General features: G+C 40.3%; 1 protein-coding gene across 1 annotated transcript in view; it reads right to left on the reverse strand.

Annotated features, from left to right (window-relative positions):
- The window catches only part of rapgef5a (Rap guanine nucleotide exchange factor (GEF) 5a), a 49,831-nt gene that overhangs the window by 14,773 nt on the left and 16,920 nt on the right, over positions 1-18,138 (reverse strand). The window contains exons 6-11 of the mRNA XM_022202809.2: positions 12,733-12,814; positions 12,569-12,617; positions 12,379-12,452; positions 9,356-9,535; positions 1,947-2,092; positions 915-1,015 (exon numbers count right to left, since the gene is read on the reverse strand). Coding sequence (XP_022058501.1) covers positions 915-1,015; positions 1,947-2,092; positions 9,356-9,535; positions 12,379-12,452; positions 12,569-12,617; positions 12,733-12,814 — 632 coding nt within the window. The remainder of the gene's footprint in view (positions 1-914; positions 1,016-1,946; positions 2,093-9,355; positions 9,536-12,378; positions 12,453-12,568; positions 12,618-12,732; positions 12,815-18,138) is intronic.

The raw sequence follows: 18,138 nt of genomic DNA on the forward strand, positions 1-18,138 counted from the left end.
TTGATTAATTGATTAACAACTACTGTAATAATCATCAATCCCTGACTCTTGGTTCAGACCCAGACACATATTTACACTGGTCAATTTTTCAATACTTTTTAGTGCTTTGTAACATTAAACATACTAGACAATTAACTGATTAAACTCTACTACTTTCAGTGTGGTGCTTACTTGATTTCTGTAAAACAAATGACAAAACGATTCCCAGGGAAAAGCTGTATAGTGTTTCTGTAACTGCTTTATGATCAAAGAGCTTTGCGCCCGTAAGGTAGACCCAAGGATTGTGAAAATGAGACTTGACAGTTAGCAGCCCACTAAAACGGTTTGCAGCAGGAATGCCTTCAGCTCCCTGAGGCAATCATTTTACAAAGTCATTAGAGCATTTAAACTCTCCTCATATTTACAGCCAATGATATGGCTGAAGGAATGCACACACACACACACACACACACACACACACACACACACACACACACACACACACACACACACACACACACACACACACACACACACACACACACACACACACACACACACACACACACACACACACACAGGAAGTGCATACCACCTGGGACGACAGCAGAAAGAAGTTGGAATTGTTGGAACTTGTTGTGTGGCATTTGCAAAATAATTTCTTAGGAGGAGGTGTGGAGCTTAGTTTGAAAAACACCACTGAGTGAAAAGCTGAGACAAACATTTCAGGTAATTTATTTATAAGACTGTTATCTGTACATGTAAAAACGATTTTTTTTGCCCAACCTTAGGTTTATTCTAATTCTAATACCACCTATGTATGTTTCTGTCGTTTAACAGACACACAGCCACACTTGTGTGTATGTATGCCCTCAAACAGATTCGTATCTGTGCACAAAGCGAAACAAAACGTGTGTGTGCTTCTCCAAACTCACCGCTCTCTCTGTTCTCTGGTGCCCCTCTTTGGTCATCCAGTCGCAGGTCGCTCAGCAGGTGCTCCAAGATCTTAAGCGGCGTTCCCGACACCACCACGTACCTGTAAGATGAAGAGTCACAACAATCTTCCTCACTAGAGCAAGAGTACCAAGAACGGTCGATTCCATTCCTCCATCCTGTCTCCCTCTCGACCTCTATATTCTCCGCATCGTCATCATCGATGTAGCGAAAATGAGGAACATCAAAGGTAGAGATTTCTGAGGTGGTACCGTCTTCATCATGACTGCTACTATCATCACTGTCGTCATCATTATCATCGTCTATGTCCTCTTCCGCCTCTGCAAGTGTAGCGAGCTCAGATGTCATCTTCATATCTAGCACTTCCCAATGATTAGTCCTTTTATAAGCTTTGCATACTCGGGGTCCTCTTCCATGGGGCAAACTGTCTTGTCGTCTGCTCCTGTCAGCTAAGAGCTCCAGAGATAAAACCCTCCGACTGACAGCTACTACAGTAGCACTAGGAAGTTGTATACAAGCATACGCACACCCACTTAACCTGCCTGTCACTGACACTCCCTGCTTTGTGCCTTAGGTCTTGGCACACACGGACTTAAATATTGCGCAAAGAAATCAACATGGAGGAAGAAATGCACATGTCAAGAAAACACACGTAAACACACATATATGATCCTTAACGCAAAAGAGTTATGTGTGAAAGACGTAACCAGTCTTGCTGTGATCTTTGTTCCCTTTCAGCTGAAAACAAAAAGCCATTCTCTCTCTTTTCCTGTCTGCCAGAAGCTAAAGCATACATTATCTTACGCACACGCGCACGCGCACACGCACACACACACACACACACACACACACAGTCAGCGGCACTACTGATCTTTTGCAAGTGCATGCAAGAGCGTGTGGCTGTAACTTGAGATCCCAAAAAGAAAACTGAAAAAGAGAGGGAGGAGTACTGTGATTATGCTTTTGTTGCTACTGTTAGTTTAGAGGCCCCTTATTATGTAGCAGGTACGGACCTCTTGTCGCAATCCTCCTCTCTGGACCCGCCTCCTGACGAGGTGGGTGAGGGCCGGTCCGATGGCGACGTCACTGATGATGTCACTCTCTGCAACACCAATACGTCCCGTCCTCTCTCCTTCAGACAAACCCTCCCCACTGCCTCCTGAACAGCAAAAACAGAAGAAAAAAAACACAGACGTGTCAAAAAGTGAAGCAAGGACAAAGCTGTCGGATGGCGATTAAAGCAGAGAAGAGTTTTTTTCAGCAGTAGAGGATTTCAGCCACAGCAGGGAGCAAAAAACAAATGTAAAACATTCCACGTGACTGCTTCTGATATTGCTATGCCCTTTTCTCCTATAATTCAGGTTTATTTATCCAATCTTTGCATCCAGACTGTTTATTAAAAAACAAAAACAAGTATCAGCTAAGGCATCGTCATCAGTTTTTACTCTCAAACAGTGGTATTGTTATGGGCTTTAATAGGCTTTAATATCCAGATTCTTCCATTTCAGATAAATGTTTCTTTAACACTTAAAGCAAACACACAGGCATACATGTACACACACAGTCTGTTGGCACCAACAAAGGAGGTATTGCATTTCCTGCCTTTACAAGGAATGGAATTGTGTAATAAAAGAGAACGTGGACGACTAAGAATGTGGGCTAGTTCCTGAAATGATCTCCTGCTCCAAAAATGAACAGGAACTTGATCCGTGACTCTAACAAATACACACACACCTGCTGTGACAGTTCAGTGTAACAGGAACAGAGCTCCAGATGAACAAAGAAGCACAATAAGAAACAGAGTGAGGAGAGGAGAGGAGAGGAGAGGAGAGGAGAGGAGAGGAGAGGAGAGGAGACATCAAAGGCGTAGGACAGGAGCAGGCAGAGATAAAGAAGCAACGTTTCTCCTCCAGCTGCTCGCTGCCATCTCTGTCGCAGCCACAGGGACTGAGCAGCAATCACTACCGATACAGAGAGCTCTCTGTGCAAGGCTGTCTTCCTCTAGAGTTTATTAATATATAAACATATTAGACAGCACAATTACATAATGTCACACATTGATGATCAATTGTCAGAAAAATGACTGTGATTAACAATTCAATTTTTCTGTTCATTTTACGACTATTGGTTTTAGATTAGTGATGTTTGTGCCTTTTACAGTCACCTTGTTGCTGCTAATCCAACAAATCACTTTCTCCAAGTCATTGGAGTCATTTAGCTTAAACCTAAAACGTTCCTACATTGGCGCTGCTTTAAAACTAAATCCTAAGGTCAATAGCTGCTCATCCAAATGCAGTCGTTTGAATATTAGAAATTAAGCATGTTGAGGTAACAGTTGTGGAAATAGTGACTGAAATATGAAATTTCTGTTAGTGTCATCCAGGTGTTTATATACAGAGATATGGAAATTATTCTGTGCAATATAATAGCAGTCAGCTCAAATAACTGAGATCAGGGGGCGACTGGATAGCTCAACTGGTTGAGCGGGTGACCCATGAATAGGGGCTGTAGTTCCCGACGCTGTGGCCTGGGTTCGATTTCTGCTTAATGGTCCTTTACTGCATGTCTTCTCCCCATTTTCCTGCCTGTTTCTTCACTGACTTATCAAATAAAGCCACAAAGGCCAAAAAAAATAACTGAGATCAGGAGATTATATAATAACTGTGACAGGCATAAGCAGTACTATTTTTTTAATAATAGTAATAATTAAAAAAAAAAAAAAACAGTCTGTCATCACAACTTCTAAAATCTGGGTTTTCACTTGCAAACCCTGTCAAGGATACCACTATAAAACCAAAAAAAGTCAATAGAAAGGCAGAAACTAACCGGCAAATACACGCAAAAACACACTATCTTTGTGATTGTCTGATGAAAGGAGCTGTCTGATCCTGAAAGACAGCAGGTGGGATCTGACTTGGGTTAGACAAAACAATATGCCCGAAGTGCTCTCTGTCTCTTTGTGTGTGTGTGTGTGTGTGTGTGTGTGTGTGTGTGTGTGTGTGTGTGTGTGTGTGTGTGTGTGTGTGTGTGCGTGCAGACATGCTCTATGACTCATATTCTACTGAAGTATGACACAGATGTTCAGCAGCCACCATATCCTCCCCCTCAGGTGTGTTGCTGTGTTAGAGCCATTTGAGCTCATTCACTCCTATTTAACAAATTGCACAGTTTAAGTATTTTATATGAAGTTAAATTACTTAAATTACTTTCTGACCTTACTTTGCGAGGTGTTGAACAGTGCAATGTAAATTTAACGTTACTCAACTTTGTACAGCTTTTCTCCTGCCAAAGGTTTTCCATGTATAAATATAAATTGATTGATTTTAGAGGCAATCAGACAGAAAAAAAACATATCCACTACTGCAAAGAGGTTTGGAGAGTCTCTATCTTGGCTGAGCACTTCAACAAACAAAATTTGAAATTGGATATTTCAGTGCTTTAATCTGCCATTTTAGATTTTCTTTAGTTTCCTGCTCAGTCCTACAAAAAACAATTTTAGCATCAAACATTAAAGCAGAAGATAACAATGTACCCCCCCACAAACTTTGCATGACTGTGGTCTTCATGTCAAAACAGCACAAAATACAATCCAGGACTCCAGTGGGACTAAATTTTACGCTGCACAAAAGTAGAGGTCGACCATTATTGGTCTAGCTGCTCTGCACTGTTGCGATTATCTGTATCATCATTTTTAAAAATCGATTTCTTTTCAAATGAATGAATTAAAAAACAAAACGCTATTTTCACTCTGATGCAGCTGCCACTTTATCTGTGGTTGTTTTGTAGTCTTAAGTAATGTCCTGCCCACAGCACCAGCTGGTCACAAGTAATAACCCATCAACACTGGAGATAAATGTTCAACAATTTCTTGCAACTAAACATATGTAAATCAGTTATTTTAAAGTTTTTCTCTGGAGTTTGTGCAATTCTACATGTTGAGACAAAGGTTTTCCTATTTACTTCATATTTCCATCGGTTTCACATAGCTGTTCTTGCCTCCCTTGATTATTAATCACCTGTATTGAAATAACATCAGTCCACATGTAGCACAAAGACAACGTGCCTAAATTCTAAAGTACATTACACTTAACTGATCTGATTTGACAAACTTTGCTCGCTTTCACTGCATTACAACATCACAATGAACTGAGCACGAACATACAACCCACTTGTGGAGGTTGTGTGCTTTTAAAGAATTATTATCAGTGCTTAATGTAGTAACACAAAGATGCAACCAGCAGATAAGCTAAAGCACTGACAGCTGATGTAAAGAGATCTGACACAGCATGCCATTAATTACATCTTGGACTGGCACCAAGACTGCGCCCAGCAGCCAAGATGTGCTGTCAAGATAATAAGTTTGGTGGCTAAGTGGTCTAAAGGGGGAACGCCATTAGACCACGTCGTCTAAGGTTCAAATGCAGACCAGGAACAGCTTTATCACAAGTCTCCCCCGTTTATCTCTGCTGACCTTTCCTGTCTCTCAACACTATCAGATATCTAATAAAATGCCCCAGAATTACAGGGGAAAAGGAAAGGGAAGCATTATGTAACAAATTATGACTACTGTGAAAACAAAGGAGAAGAAAATGTTGTTCCCGATACAGTAACTGACTGTTGATCTTTCCGACAACCCTTGTAGTCTTTACACGGATGCCAAGAAAAACAACTTCGAGCTAAGAAAGGAGGAAGGCAGTGTTCTGACACACATACACACTCACTCAAGATCAAAAGCCTTCAAAAAAACACACCCAAAGAAAAACATTAACATTACGCATGTGTTGCTAATTATGCATACACATCACATACATTCACATAAAAAAAAAAACAGAATTAAGTGTAAACAGCGATTTGCAAGAAAAACATGAATTTGTCCTCAGAGAGACCTTAAAGCATAAAAAAAATGGAAAAACATACAAAGAAGGCAGTTGAACATTGCGGTGAGGAGGGGTCACATAGTTATGCAACAGAGAAAGAGTGAGAGAATAAGTAAAGAAAGCAAGATGAAAGGCTGGAGACTGGGAAGGAGAGTGAGAGACACGGAGGAGGAGTGGTGAAGAAAGTGAGAAATACAAGAAGTAGTGACTGAAAACATACGCACACTTTTGGATCCAAATGTTATGAATTTTATCCACACTCTCAAAATGCTCTTTATAATGAATGGACAGTGAATAAATATATCTTTGAGGAGAATTTTGCAATATTTAGAGTTTTGATATGAAGGCAAAAGCCAACACATGCATTTGTTGAAGTTGGGTGTGTTGCAGCAAGAGGTTTAGAGTCAAAACTGTCTTTATCAAAGTCACTTGTTCTTAGCTGACAGGTGTGTTGGGCAGTTCCCTCCGGTTTCTGTCATCCCTTCCTTCAATTCAGCCATCTGCATTACCAGCTTTCCTCCCTTGACACTTTTTTCTGTTTCCCCTCTTTCTGTCTCTCTCTGTTTGAATGGTCGTACTTCATGCTCTAGAGGTTTGAGATTTCAGAACAGAGAGAAGAGTCAAGAGGACATACATTTTGTGCACCTGTCATTGGTCAAACCTCATACACATGGCTTTAAATCATCAGTTTAAGTGTGAAAAATTATAAACAAAGGATGCAGCATATATTCAGCTTTGTACGAGATCACAATTTGCGTGCCAGGAAGGCTTTTATATCCTGTCACTCATTCAGTCTGTCCTATTTCCTCACATACACACTCTGACATAATGTTGTTCAGAGGAAAGGTGGGCCTCATGGAAAGCCTAAAGGAAGCACTCTCTGTTCCTTTCCTCTTCCTACCAGTGTGTATGTGAGTTGGGGTCTGTGCTGATAGTGACCAAGCCATATCTGTGTTGTGATAGCTCTGGGCTTAATTCCTGGAAATAATGGATAAGAATATGAAAACATTGTGGTTTTAGGTCAGCAGCACATAAGTGAAACTAAACATACTCACAGTGTAATTACCACAACTATTAGAAAGTAATACAGGCTGCCCAAAACTCATGTGTGTCATGCATACTGTGACCTGGTATAACCTCTTGTGTAGGCTGACCTAAGGTCAACTCTGATGGCTGAATTAAATGTAGAGAGTACAAATGCAAGTCAGAAGTGACTAGAAGGCAGAGAAGCATCCAATGCACTCGTCTGACACGAGTTAGATTACTATGGAAACAGCCCACACTGGTTTGTCAGAGCTTATCTGTCATGGAAAAAAGAAAACTAAAAAAATATATATCACCATGACAACCCAGTAAAAGGAGAATGGTCTCTGTGGTGAATTGAAAGTGTTGCTTGGTTTTGGGTTCTGCTAAATCCTGCTGCCTATGATGGACAATGATTTGACAAAAATAACAGGTGAAACTTGTTACAGATATTTGTCTATTTGTGGTGTGGACAGATAATCAAGGAAGTGATTACAGATCAAAGTGTACTTCCCATTTCTATTATTTACATGAGACTTTAAAGAGAGAAACTTTAAATTATATGAAAATCTAACAGGTTACAAGAATAAGACCAGGAGAATGGAGCAGCAGTAAAGTAATCACATTTGAAGGATAGTTTGACTTATTTGTTGACGCTGCTTATATACCTAGGCTGATATATTGTATACTTGTCTCTTGTTCACATGCACTTTTCATTGTTCACACTACAGAGACGCACAATAGAGTCAGTGATCACAGTGATGACAACTCACCACCTGATGATTTCATGTCATACTTTCATTTTAGTCACATTTGCAAGCATTCTCAAATCAAACAAACAATTTTTGCTTTCTCTAGCTTGTAACTGTATAATTCCAAAACAAGTCTGAAATGTCGCTGTTTTACACAGCTAGTCAGAGTTCTGGCAGTGTGTGCTTCTCACTCTTTCTAAAAGGATTTTGGAAAGGAAAAAAAGCCTTAGATTGAAATGTTGTAAGGAGAGTTTGAAAAAAAAGCAGGCGTTTCATTGAGAGGATTCTAAGAAGCAATATGATTATTATACACCAACCACAGATGACATACTTCGTTTTGTATGTTAATTTGTCTGCAATTAAGCCCTAAACATGTATATTTGGAATCTTTAAGATCTATACTAGTACTTAGGCATTTAAATAATTATGAGGGGAAAATGGTTCTTTATTCCTCTGTAAAGTAATTTGTTACTGGCGCAACTACAATTTAAGAACGGAAACTATGCATGAAAATTCACAGGTTTACTCAATGTTCATGATGATTTCGGAGCAAATAAAATGTAGGTTTAGTGATCACCACTAGGTTTAGGAAAGGTCTTACTCTTGAATGTTTTATCCATACATAACTGAAATCACATAAGATGATTCTGGAATATAGTTACTACATACTATATAAGATACATAAGATTTAAGTCAGCTTAAATGTAGATAAAGTGCTTAATAAACCAAATATTTAGTGTATAAGTGAGTTGGTAGGAGTCCAGTTAAGTCCTTCCGCTGCAGCATCCGTACTTCAACAACACTGCATGTATGTTTTCACTAATTTCACATGGTGCTAAAGCTGTTGTCGAATACAGAGCAGTAGTTTTTCGTGTTTGCAAGGAATGAAAGTGAAATTATGCACACTCTGGAAAATCCCCAAGGCTGGGCTTCAGTCAAACTCACCAAGCTCGCAAACACACACACGTCGGGATGCAGGATGAAATCAGACTGCATTTACTTCGTTTCCTGCCCTCAGGTGTACTGAAGAGCAGGATTATACAGTACAACGCTTCACTAACACCCTGCTCATTATGAGCACACACTGACTCAGCCTGCCACAGTGCTGGCAGTGCATGAGCACACACATACGAACTCCCACAAATGATTATAAGCTCAATCCAGCAAACTGAAACACACACACACACACAAGTGAACATAGACTTACACGCACAGTACTTGACAGACTGCAAAAAATGCATGAGCTCACGTTGCACTAAGCCATTATTAACAGCCACATTAGACGAACCAGAGAACTGGTGGGTTGTTTTTTTTTTTTAATTTAAAGGGGTCTCAGTGAAGCCGAGCTCTGTGCACCTCCAATGTTAAGTTAGTGGGTTTGTATCTGTGGGTGCACAGATGCCTCCTCATTTACTCAGATGATTAGAAAAAAACAAGCAGACATACTGAAAATGTGCAAATGTGTGTCTATCCTTCAGACTGACAGAAATGCCAATCATGGTGGTCATGATGAGGGTTTACTCATACGATCCCTCACCTGAAACCATGAGCAACTCAGGCCTGAAGTGTGTGTGCGCTTAAAAGTGACGAAAGTAATGACCACATTTACCACCTGACGTCCATTACTCTCTACTCACACTAACCATATAGCCACAACTCAGATTACATGGTAAGAGTTCACAGAACAACATCATCAGTCCTGAAGATACACTGCCTGACATTATTGACATTTGACAATATGAAAGCCACTGCATCACACACTTTACTAACCGCTTGGTTCCTGTCAGGTAGACGGTAGTTGTGGTTCTGCAGCAGCCGACAGCCATCCTTGGCGAGCCTCTGAACGGCTTCCAGGCCCAACCGGCTGGTTAGCTCCTCACGGCCGCACACGCTCCCCATCCCTCCGCCGCCGCTGCCACCGCCGTCCCGCAATGCACACACCCCGCCCAGCTGCAACACAGGAGGCATGAAGACGTATCTCAACCCGCAGTCCCAAGACATGGCAGAAACACTCAAAGTATGTTGGTGGAACCGGGGTTAATGTTCTTGTCCAAAGGAGGATTTAACCAGTTTGTGCATAATCCAGAAACGTGCAGTGACAAGTTTTCAGTTGCTCCTTTATGTCCATGTGAGGAGAATGAGAAGAAATTGTAATCCTGGGTCTCTCTATGTTATCTTGTTATCCCTGTTGCTCTTCATCATCTCTTATTCTTTCTGTGTAAAACAGTCAGACATTCCTTTTATCTGTTGCACTTCTCTCTTTGTCTCAGTCTGACTGCTATGTGTCAGACAATCTGGCGGAGAAATAGTGAGTGTGTGATTAGTAGTATAAGTGGGCGGGAGTGGGTGTCTGTGTGAGAGGAGAGTGTGTTAGGGGGTGTGTGTTGTGTCTCTCTGTTCCCTCCCCTTTATAGTTATGACTTAAAAAAAGTGCTACCATCCTGGTAATTCATCTGAGGTAGATAAAAAGTCTGTGAATAGGAATATCAAACAGTGATGTCTTAAAAAAGAAAGAGATTCTTAAAGAGGCATACAATAGCTTTTACCCAAAGAGCTGGAGGATACTGGAGAAACTAATGGCTTAGTCATCAGACAGACCTGACGACAGAAAACATTACTTTGTGTGAGTGTTCCCTGGAGTGCTGCTAGTGTGATGGTTATCACCAGTGGCGGGTCGTCTGGTCTGTTTATTTTCCTTGGAAGAGAGAGAAAGAGGGATGTTTCATTTGGCTCGAAGTTTAGTAACCCTTCCTGTGAGCTCAACTATCCCACGGTACCAGGCTCTAGCAGAGGGTAACACACACACCCATGCAGAACATCTCTCATTTTGTTTACTAGGAAATCCCCCTGGTGACAACTCTTATCTGGTAGAATAGCCACGTACACAGATATTATATCACAACCACCGTCCCGTGTCTCTTGCTGCTTCCTGCAAAAACCTGTTTTCTGCTTCCCAATCTGGACACAGAACACACCAAGATAAACCTTTCTGTCGTCTGTGCGTGCTTCCATTGTGCGGCTGTCTCCATCCATCTCCTTTAATCTCGCATTGTACTCGTATTTTTTCTTTGATTCTTTCGTGTTTGTGCTCTCTGACGAGCCTCAGCAGTCTAAAGAATAACTAAAGGTAAATTAGACTGTAGTTAATTTTGGAGTTTGGACCGAGTGACCTATCTGCAATGTTTTTTGAATCCATAAAAAGACTCTCTACTATGTAGTTTTCAGTGATCATCAATCCCCCTAAGGAACGGTAGTATCAGTCTAATGGCCAACGCCCATTGAATCCAGCTGTGTTAAGTAGGAGGTGAAGCAATTAGCAGCATTCAGGCCTGGAGTACCTCGCTGAGAAGTGCAGGTCATGCAATGTTTACTTGGAAATGTACTTAAATGTCTATATTCACTGGCAGCTGGTTTGAAATTCATTTTAATGATGCAGCTCGTTTGTTACTGACTTGTCTTAGTACATTAAAAGCAAAACTAGTGTAACCCTCCAAACCTCAAACACCAGCAACCAGGTCTGACAACCAACCAAAATGACACCATCTGTCTGAGCAAAAACAACAAAAAACAACAGGAAGCATCATTGTTTTTTAAAATTTCCAACAGTCCATGAACTTCAATAGATACCGCTCTTTGGAGATGTTTCCAGGGGATTCCACTGTAGAGCAATGACTGAGCTGTGGCTCAACCAAAATGTATTTTAACTCAATCCAGGGGACATAAAGAGCCATAAAAGCAATACTAGAATCAGAAGTTAAAAAAATCTGCATAATCTTTGACTATTTCTAGTAAAGAAAACAAGCTCAGGCCTCAAAAATTATCCAAATACTACAGCACTGCAGTTACACAAATCCAAGGCGTGACGAAGGCTCACGAGAAGCCTCTCCTTTGTATTAACGAGTTGCAAGCCAAAAACACGTGAACCACAAATAGTATATATCCTACCATATGTGTAATTGTGTTTAAAAGATTCTCTTTTCACTGCTGTCCCTCTCTCTCTTCATGTCTCTGGTGTAATCAGAGAATGAATAATTGATAGTTATAAAGAGGTTTTGACTGTACAGAGATGGGATGAGAAAGCAAACAGACCTCCCCCTGCTCTCTGTTCTGACCCTATTTTCTACATTTAACCACGTGTGTACCTCCACATACATACAACTTGCACTCAGTGACCTTAAAAAGAGAGCAAGGCAGTCAGAACATAACAACTATCATCTATTTTGCTGGATGATGCAAGCAATCTGCTATTGGGTCAAGTGAGTTAGAACTGAATTAAACAGTGCTGCCCAAATTGTATTCTTGGTAAAACTAGCTATCAAAAAGCATTTACTCTGTCCTATGCACACAGTCCTCCTTATACTACTACAAGTAAGCAAACTCCTGAGCAACATGGACAAACAAACAGCATTTTGTTCAGTCTTAAAATAATTCAAATAGCAAATGCTGCCGCTGGTTATAAAACTGTATCTGACATCTAGTGTTTTGTTTATGCTGAACATAAGAGATCTTTTAATTAGTGTGACCCTCTTCAAAGATATTAGATTAAAATATAAATGTTATTTAGCACAATGATTGTTCTGTTCAGATGTTCAGAATATTTTGTCATTAACCAGAATGGCTTCACTAATTTCTGTTGTGGGACTACTTCAAGGCAAGTGTGAACTGCCTCAGGAAAATATAAATAATTAATTGGACTCCATTGGCAGATAGTGAAAATTAATTAAAGGATCTGGAGTTGGGGGGAAGAAAATCGATTTCTATAGAGTGTGTCTTCCTAGCTCTGTGAGTATTACCGGACTGCTCTCCTCGCTGGGCGTTGAAGGCTCCTGATGGCTCGTCTCCGTGGTCTCAGAGTCCTGCTCTGATACTGCAACCAAACAGCAACACGTTAGTCTTCCTCTCTCATAACAGAAAAGTTAAACATTTACCAACAGAAAAGCTCCACACGAAAACTTACACACTCAGAACAACAGGTAAACTTACAAGCTTTGCGAGTCTTCCGGGCGAGAGCAGCCGCCAGCTCACTTTGTACCTAATTTTGTCCAAAAACATAAATGACGAAACAAAACATATCGTGATTTCAAATGTGTCTGTTTTAGCACTTATCTCTTAGGATTATGTTGTCAGATTCAGATTCACACACTGACCGTAGAAGTGAGTCTCTCAAGAGCTTTCATCTGAAGAATCTCACTGCAGATGTCCCTGTTGCCTTCAGAGTCTTCCTCTGACCTTGAAGAAACAGACAGGTTTATTTGTAACTGACGAGTGCACATTGCTCTAATCAAACTCTACGGAGATACAAGTTCCCTGTAGAGCTGTGGTTCTCTCTACACTGCCCCCTGGTAAAATAGGAAAAGAACTACAGCTTTCAAACATACTCCAAATCCCAATATGATGCTTGCATTCCTATTACTGAATAGCAGGTACTTTTCTACGCCCCTACTTTCCCATTTATTAAATTAAATAAACTTTCAGGGGCCTTGCTTGGTTAGGGTTGTTTTACAGGGACTTTGAAGAGGAGGAACATCAGCAACAACAGTATCTCAGAGCTCCACCTAGGGAGAAATGCCACTGCCTGGAAATAATGCAAAACAGAGAGAAACATTTGCTTAAGTATTAAGTTTCGTGGTCTATGTGGAATTTGATTCTGTTACTACAGTCAAAGACACCAAAGGTCATTTGGAAACTTGCTTTTTTTTTTCTGAGAAGTGTAAACTTGCTTTAGTGACTTTGAATTTGTACTCTTTGACTCCTACTGCTTCCCTGAAAGTTTATATTTATATTGCTAATACTTTGCATATTTGCACACCATTTAAAAAAAACAACCCTATACTTAAATGCTTCACAGAATGTCAGCATCTGTTGTTTTCTATAATTTACATGATTGTAAAATTGATTGGGTTTTTGCACTGTACCTTTGATCAGGCAGAAGATGCTTTTTAAGGATGTGACTTTAGTTATCAGGAATTAATGAATGGCATTTTTCACTACATATGGCAATATAACTAATTAGCTGAAAACAACCAACACACGACTCAAGCAATCATAATAAACATACAGTAGATAAATATGTTTTCGTTGTGAATATTTTATATTCAGCAAAGTTGTGCCTGTTTGATTTTCCCTCCCATCTGTCTCTCTAGTTCTTCACTGCTTGCAGGCTTTGCATCAAGCATCTCTCTCAGCACCCTCCTCCTCTCTTTCATGTGGTTTCATGTAAAATAGCTCCCAGACACTCCCTTCTATTGATGTTGGTGAAGCTATTTGTGTGCAGCAATGCAGTGGCTGTGTGCACATGTGCTCGGAATGTATATAGATGTGTAACTCTTATCAAGGATTTTTTTTTTCCAAGCCTGAGTGCATCTGCAAATATATTTGTATTTGCCTTGGCTTGCGTGTAAGTGTGTGTGTGCTGTGTAAACAGGTGGCTGTTTTGGGGGTAAACTCTGCATTATTCCCACAGCAATAATACAAGGTTGTAGAGTTTGTCTTCGGTGGTGGCAGACTTCACCCGAGGGCCCCTCATCTAATATGTTCTTACTAAACCACTGTTTGGATTGGTCTCCTACACACTGCCTCCCCCCTCCTGCTCAACATACAACACACACACACACACACACACTTTTCCCTCAAGCATGTGCGCTCACACGCACACTCTCACACACAGAGACATTTGCATACAATTTGGATTTTATCAAGAGATCCCAGTGGCACTTGTAATAGTTGTAGAGGAAAGAAGATGAAGCTCTGTGTGACTGTGTGTGTGAGTGTGTGCATGTGCGCTGTAATCTGATAAGGGAATGATAGATGCAGAAGCAGGAGGGATGGTGATAACACATAGCCCTCAGCCTGACACTCCAGCTATCAGCTCTGGCACAGACAGAGAGAGAGAGAGAGACACAGGCAGGTAGACAATCAGATGCCTGGAAGGAATCTAAAAATATGATATTTTTACTGTCAGTCTTATCCTACAGTGATAAAAAAGTGATTTTGTTTTCCTGTTGGTAAATATGGTCAAAATGACTCGTCTCTACTCTCCTTTAAAATAAAATTATGACTCAAAATTTCAACAAAACTGGTCAAACAACAACAAATTATCGAGCTGTTGCCTAAGAAATACGGAAATCAACATATAGTCTATTCTAAGCCACCAGGCTAAGTTTATTCTCATCAAGGTCATTAAGGTTTTTTTAGTCAGTTGGTAATTTGGTGACTCACCATGAGCCTGTATGAACCAGAGCTGGAAGAGAGGCACAGTAGGAGGTGTGTCACCAATCATTAAGCAGCACACACCAGCATCAATAGAGGATTAACAGGCCTGGTGCCTGCTATTCCTCCTTGTTCCAACCACATCAAAGGTGCAGAGTGTTCATGTCCTGTGATATTTTATGGTTAACCAGAACAGATCCTTCATACAGATTCATTAAGAAATAAAATAGAATCACACAACTTAGTACACCAACTACATATGCAATGTTATCCGAATGTTCCTAGTCTGAGAAAGCATTAAAATTTTGTGCCACGATGCATTCCTCTGTAGCTAAAATACTACCTCAGTATCTAGCAGAGTTTGACTTTCTGGCTTCCAATGCATTTCTTTTGAAATACAACGGATGTGGATTGTCTACGACCAGAGAACTATGCAAAGCAAGCAAGTGTGTTTTCTCCTCCCAAGCTAAGGTGTCATATTTTAGCTCCCGGGAATTCTGCTTCTACTGCACAATGCATTATTATACTGTATTTCAAAGAAAGGACAACTGACAACTTAATAGTTATTGACTGACTCACCTCCTACTACACCAAACAATAAAGTATGTACATAGACAATGTGCTCTGTACATATAATGTTTAGTATAATGTGGGAAAAACAAGAGTAAGCAATAAATTGTACTTTGAAATTTTCATTGTTTCTTTCCCAGTTGTCATGAAGTAAAATGTTAATGTTCAATAATCACTTTAACTTGTGATATAGAGGCAGTCAACCTAATACCATGTAATCAAATACACAACAATAGTCCTGCTAGAATATTTGTCTTTATGAAGCCAGCACTGAAGGCTGAGCAACTCTTATAGTGCATTGCTTAATAACAAACGGTAATATTTCGTTTAGAATCTTAACTGCATTTGTTGCAGAGCTTACTATACTGGATTACATTATACTGTGAAGGAGTTGATGTTATTGTGCCTCTGCTTTGTGTTTTCTGTATATATGAAGACATGTGAAGCTGATACACAGTGAAGGACTGGAATCAGTGCCTCAGTTTAGTGTGCTGGATGTGGAGAAATTCATACCTAAACATTACTTACTACATAATCAGTTCACACTCTGGCAATGATAAACTTGACAGGAACTACACTTCAAATGAACAAAAAAAGTGACTTCTGCTGCAGTTGGCAGGGCATTTTCTCACAGTTAAACTTTAATGGCTTCTTGTTACACAGTTCTTCTGAAAAGTACAATATACTTTATGCAAGTCCTGCTCTTACTCTAATGTGAGGTAATGTGAAAGAGAGGCAATGAGACACAGAGAGACTTTTTCCCAGTAAACCTTTTTTCTTTGGAAATGCACCGAATTCAGACGGAAGTAAGGACAAAACATTTCTTGTATGTTTGACTCACTCAAGGTGGAAGAATGCACGAAGCTGAATTGTGAAACCTACTTCAAACTATGAGATTCTTGTTAATTAATTTTCCAATTTTTTGGCAAATGTTGCAGAGAAAATAATGAACTGCTAAACTTTAATTGTCAGGCAGCAAATCTTAACCCCCTTTCAGACATGCAGTCCTTTCTGTTAACTTAAGAAGTTTCAGTGATTAGGCATATCATTAATAAACTAGGCTGTTAGTTATGTGGATAGGTTGGTAAGCTCAGCTTAGATTTAGTCTTTTGTTTATGAGTGCATCACTTGCTATACAGTCCAGTCTCACTCAACTGTCATGTTCATACTGTGGCTCTGTCTGTCACTGGTGTGTATGTCTGAATGACAAAATACCATCAGTTCAACAGGTTAATAAAGCCAGCAATGTTGCATCGCCCATGTCTGAAAATGACTTTATTGATAAGACACAGAGCTCTTTTAAGACATGCTAGCACTGCTGACATGAAGTGAATAACAATGAAAGTATTAAACATTTTCTACATGTGATGCAGCAGAGGTACCCTTTAATTAGATTAGTAGCATGTTCTTCTTTGGCTTCACTGAAGCGGCAATCACTACATGGTGAGCTTAATAATCAGGCAATGAAACCTTATGCGTATTAAGTCATCAGTATCTTTAATGCTTGCCTCATTAGATAAAACAACAGTAGGAATGGGGGAACCATAATTCATGAGGAGCAGCAGCACCTGGCTGCAGATTAGGTGATAAATTCATACAGTATGTTAACCAATGCATCAAGCCTCTCAGAAGTAGCTAGGTGAGCATTAGCTGGTATTTTCTCACACAGTTGCAACTTTTCTCCTTTACAAAGAAAGGCAAAGAAGGAGGGAGGTTGTGAGATGAAAGAAGAAGAGAGGACGCCTGCAGAAACGTGGCGCGACATTCAAAGAAGCATTTCAAAGAAAGCAGCAGAGCTGAGGCGACAAAGCTGAATGCAAAATCTAATTTGGGTCTCATTTGTAAAAGTGAAACAACTTCATCTCTCAGATGTATGGCCCAGCAAAATCCCACAAAATATCAGAGCCCCAAGAGAGTTTTACATATAAACTACATAAATGTGAATTCTTGGATAACAGATACACTAAATACACCATGGCAAGTATAAGCAGACCTTGCCATGTAAATTCTGCTGTTACAAAAGGGCTAAATGATAAAAGTCCCCAGAGATGAAAAGGTTCTCAAATGAAACAGCTTTTATATGTGCTAAAATGTGATTATCAGATAAATTATCAATACCCTTCCAATCATTTCTCTGCCAACCAAGAGAAACCCTCTGGTGAAGTGCTTCTGAATACACGTCACCCATTATACTGATGGAGAACATATAAGTGTGTACAGTATGATACATTTACATTAGTAAGTATGACATTGTATTCCTCTCGCTGTCATGTTTGCTTCCTGGTGTCTGCAAATACACCCGCTGAAGTTGACAGACTGAAAAATGTGTTGACGACGTGTGCTCTTGTTCCTTCACTCTCCATATATACTCTATTTTTCGTTAAACTCTTCCCCCCCACCACCATGCCCTCATGACTACATTGGGCTCACTCTCTCTCTATCTCTGAGTGACAGATTGAGTTCAGTAGCAGCCTCAGCAGGAACCCCGCACACAGGAACAGCAAAGCAGGGAACTCTGGCTGACACCACTCTGCATGCTAGTGTGTGCACGTGAGAGTGTGCGTCAGAGCCCATCTCATGTATGCGAGTGATCACATCATGTGACAGTTTTTGTGTATCACTGCATTTTGTCTGTGGATGTGGACGTGCCTGCAAATAAATGTGTCTCTCACGTAAGCAGACTGTGGATTTAAAACACTGAAAAGAGATTAGGTTCCTAGCTGGGATTTCAGGAAGATCTTAGACGGTGTGTGTATTCATGTTGCCAGCGCAGA

This window comes from Acanthochromis polyacanthus, chromosome 11 (assembly GCF_021347895.1).
Source record: "Acanthochromis polyacanthus isolate Apoly-LR-REF ecotype Palm Island chromosome 11, KAUST_Apoly_ChrSc, whole genome shotgun sequence".
NCBI lineage: Eukaryota > Metazoa > Chordata > Actinopteri > Pomacentridae > Acanthochromis > Acanthochromis polyacanthus.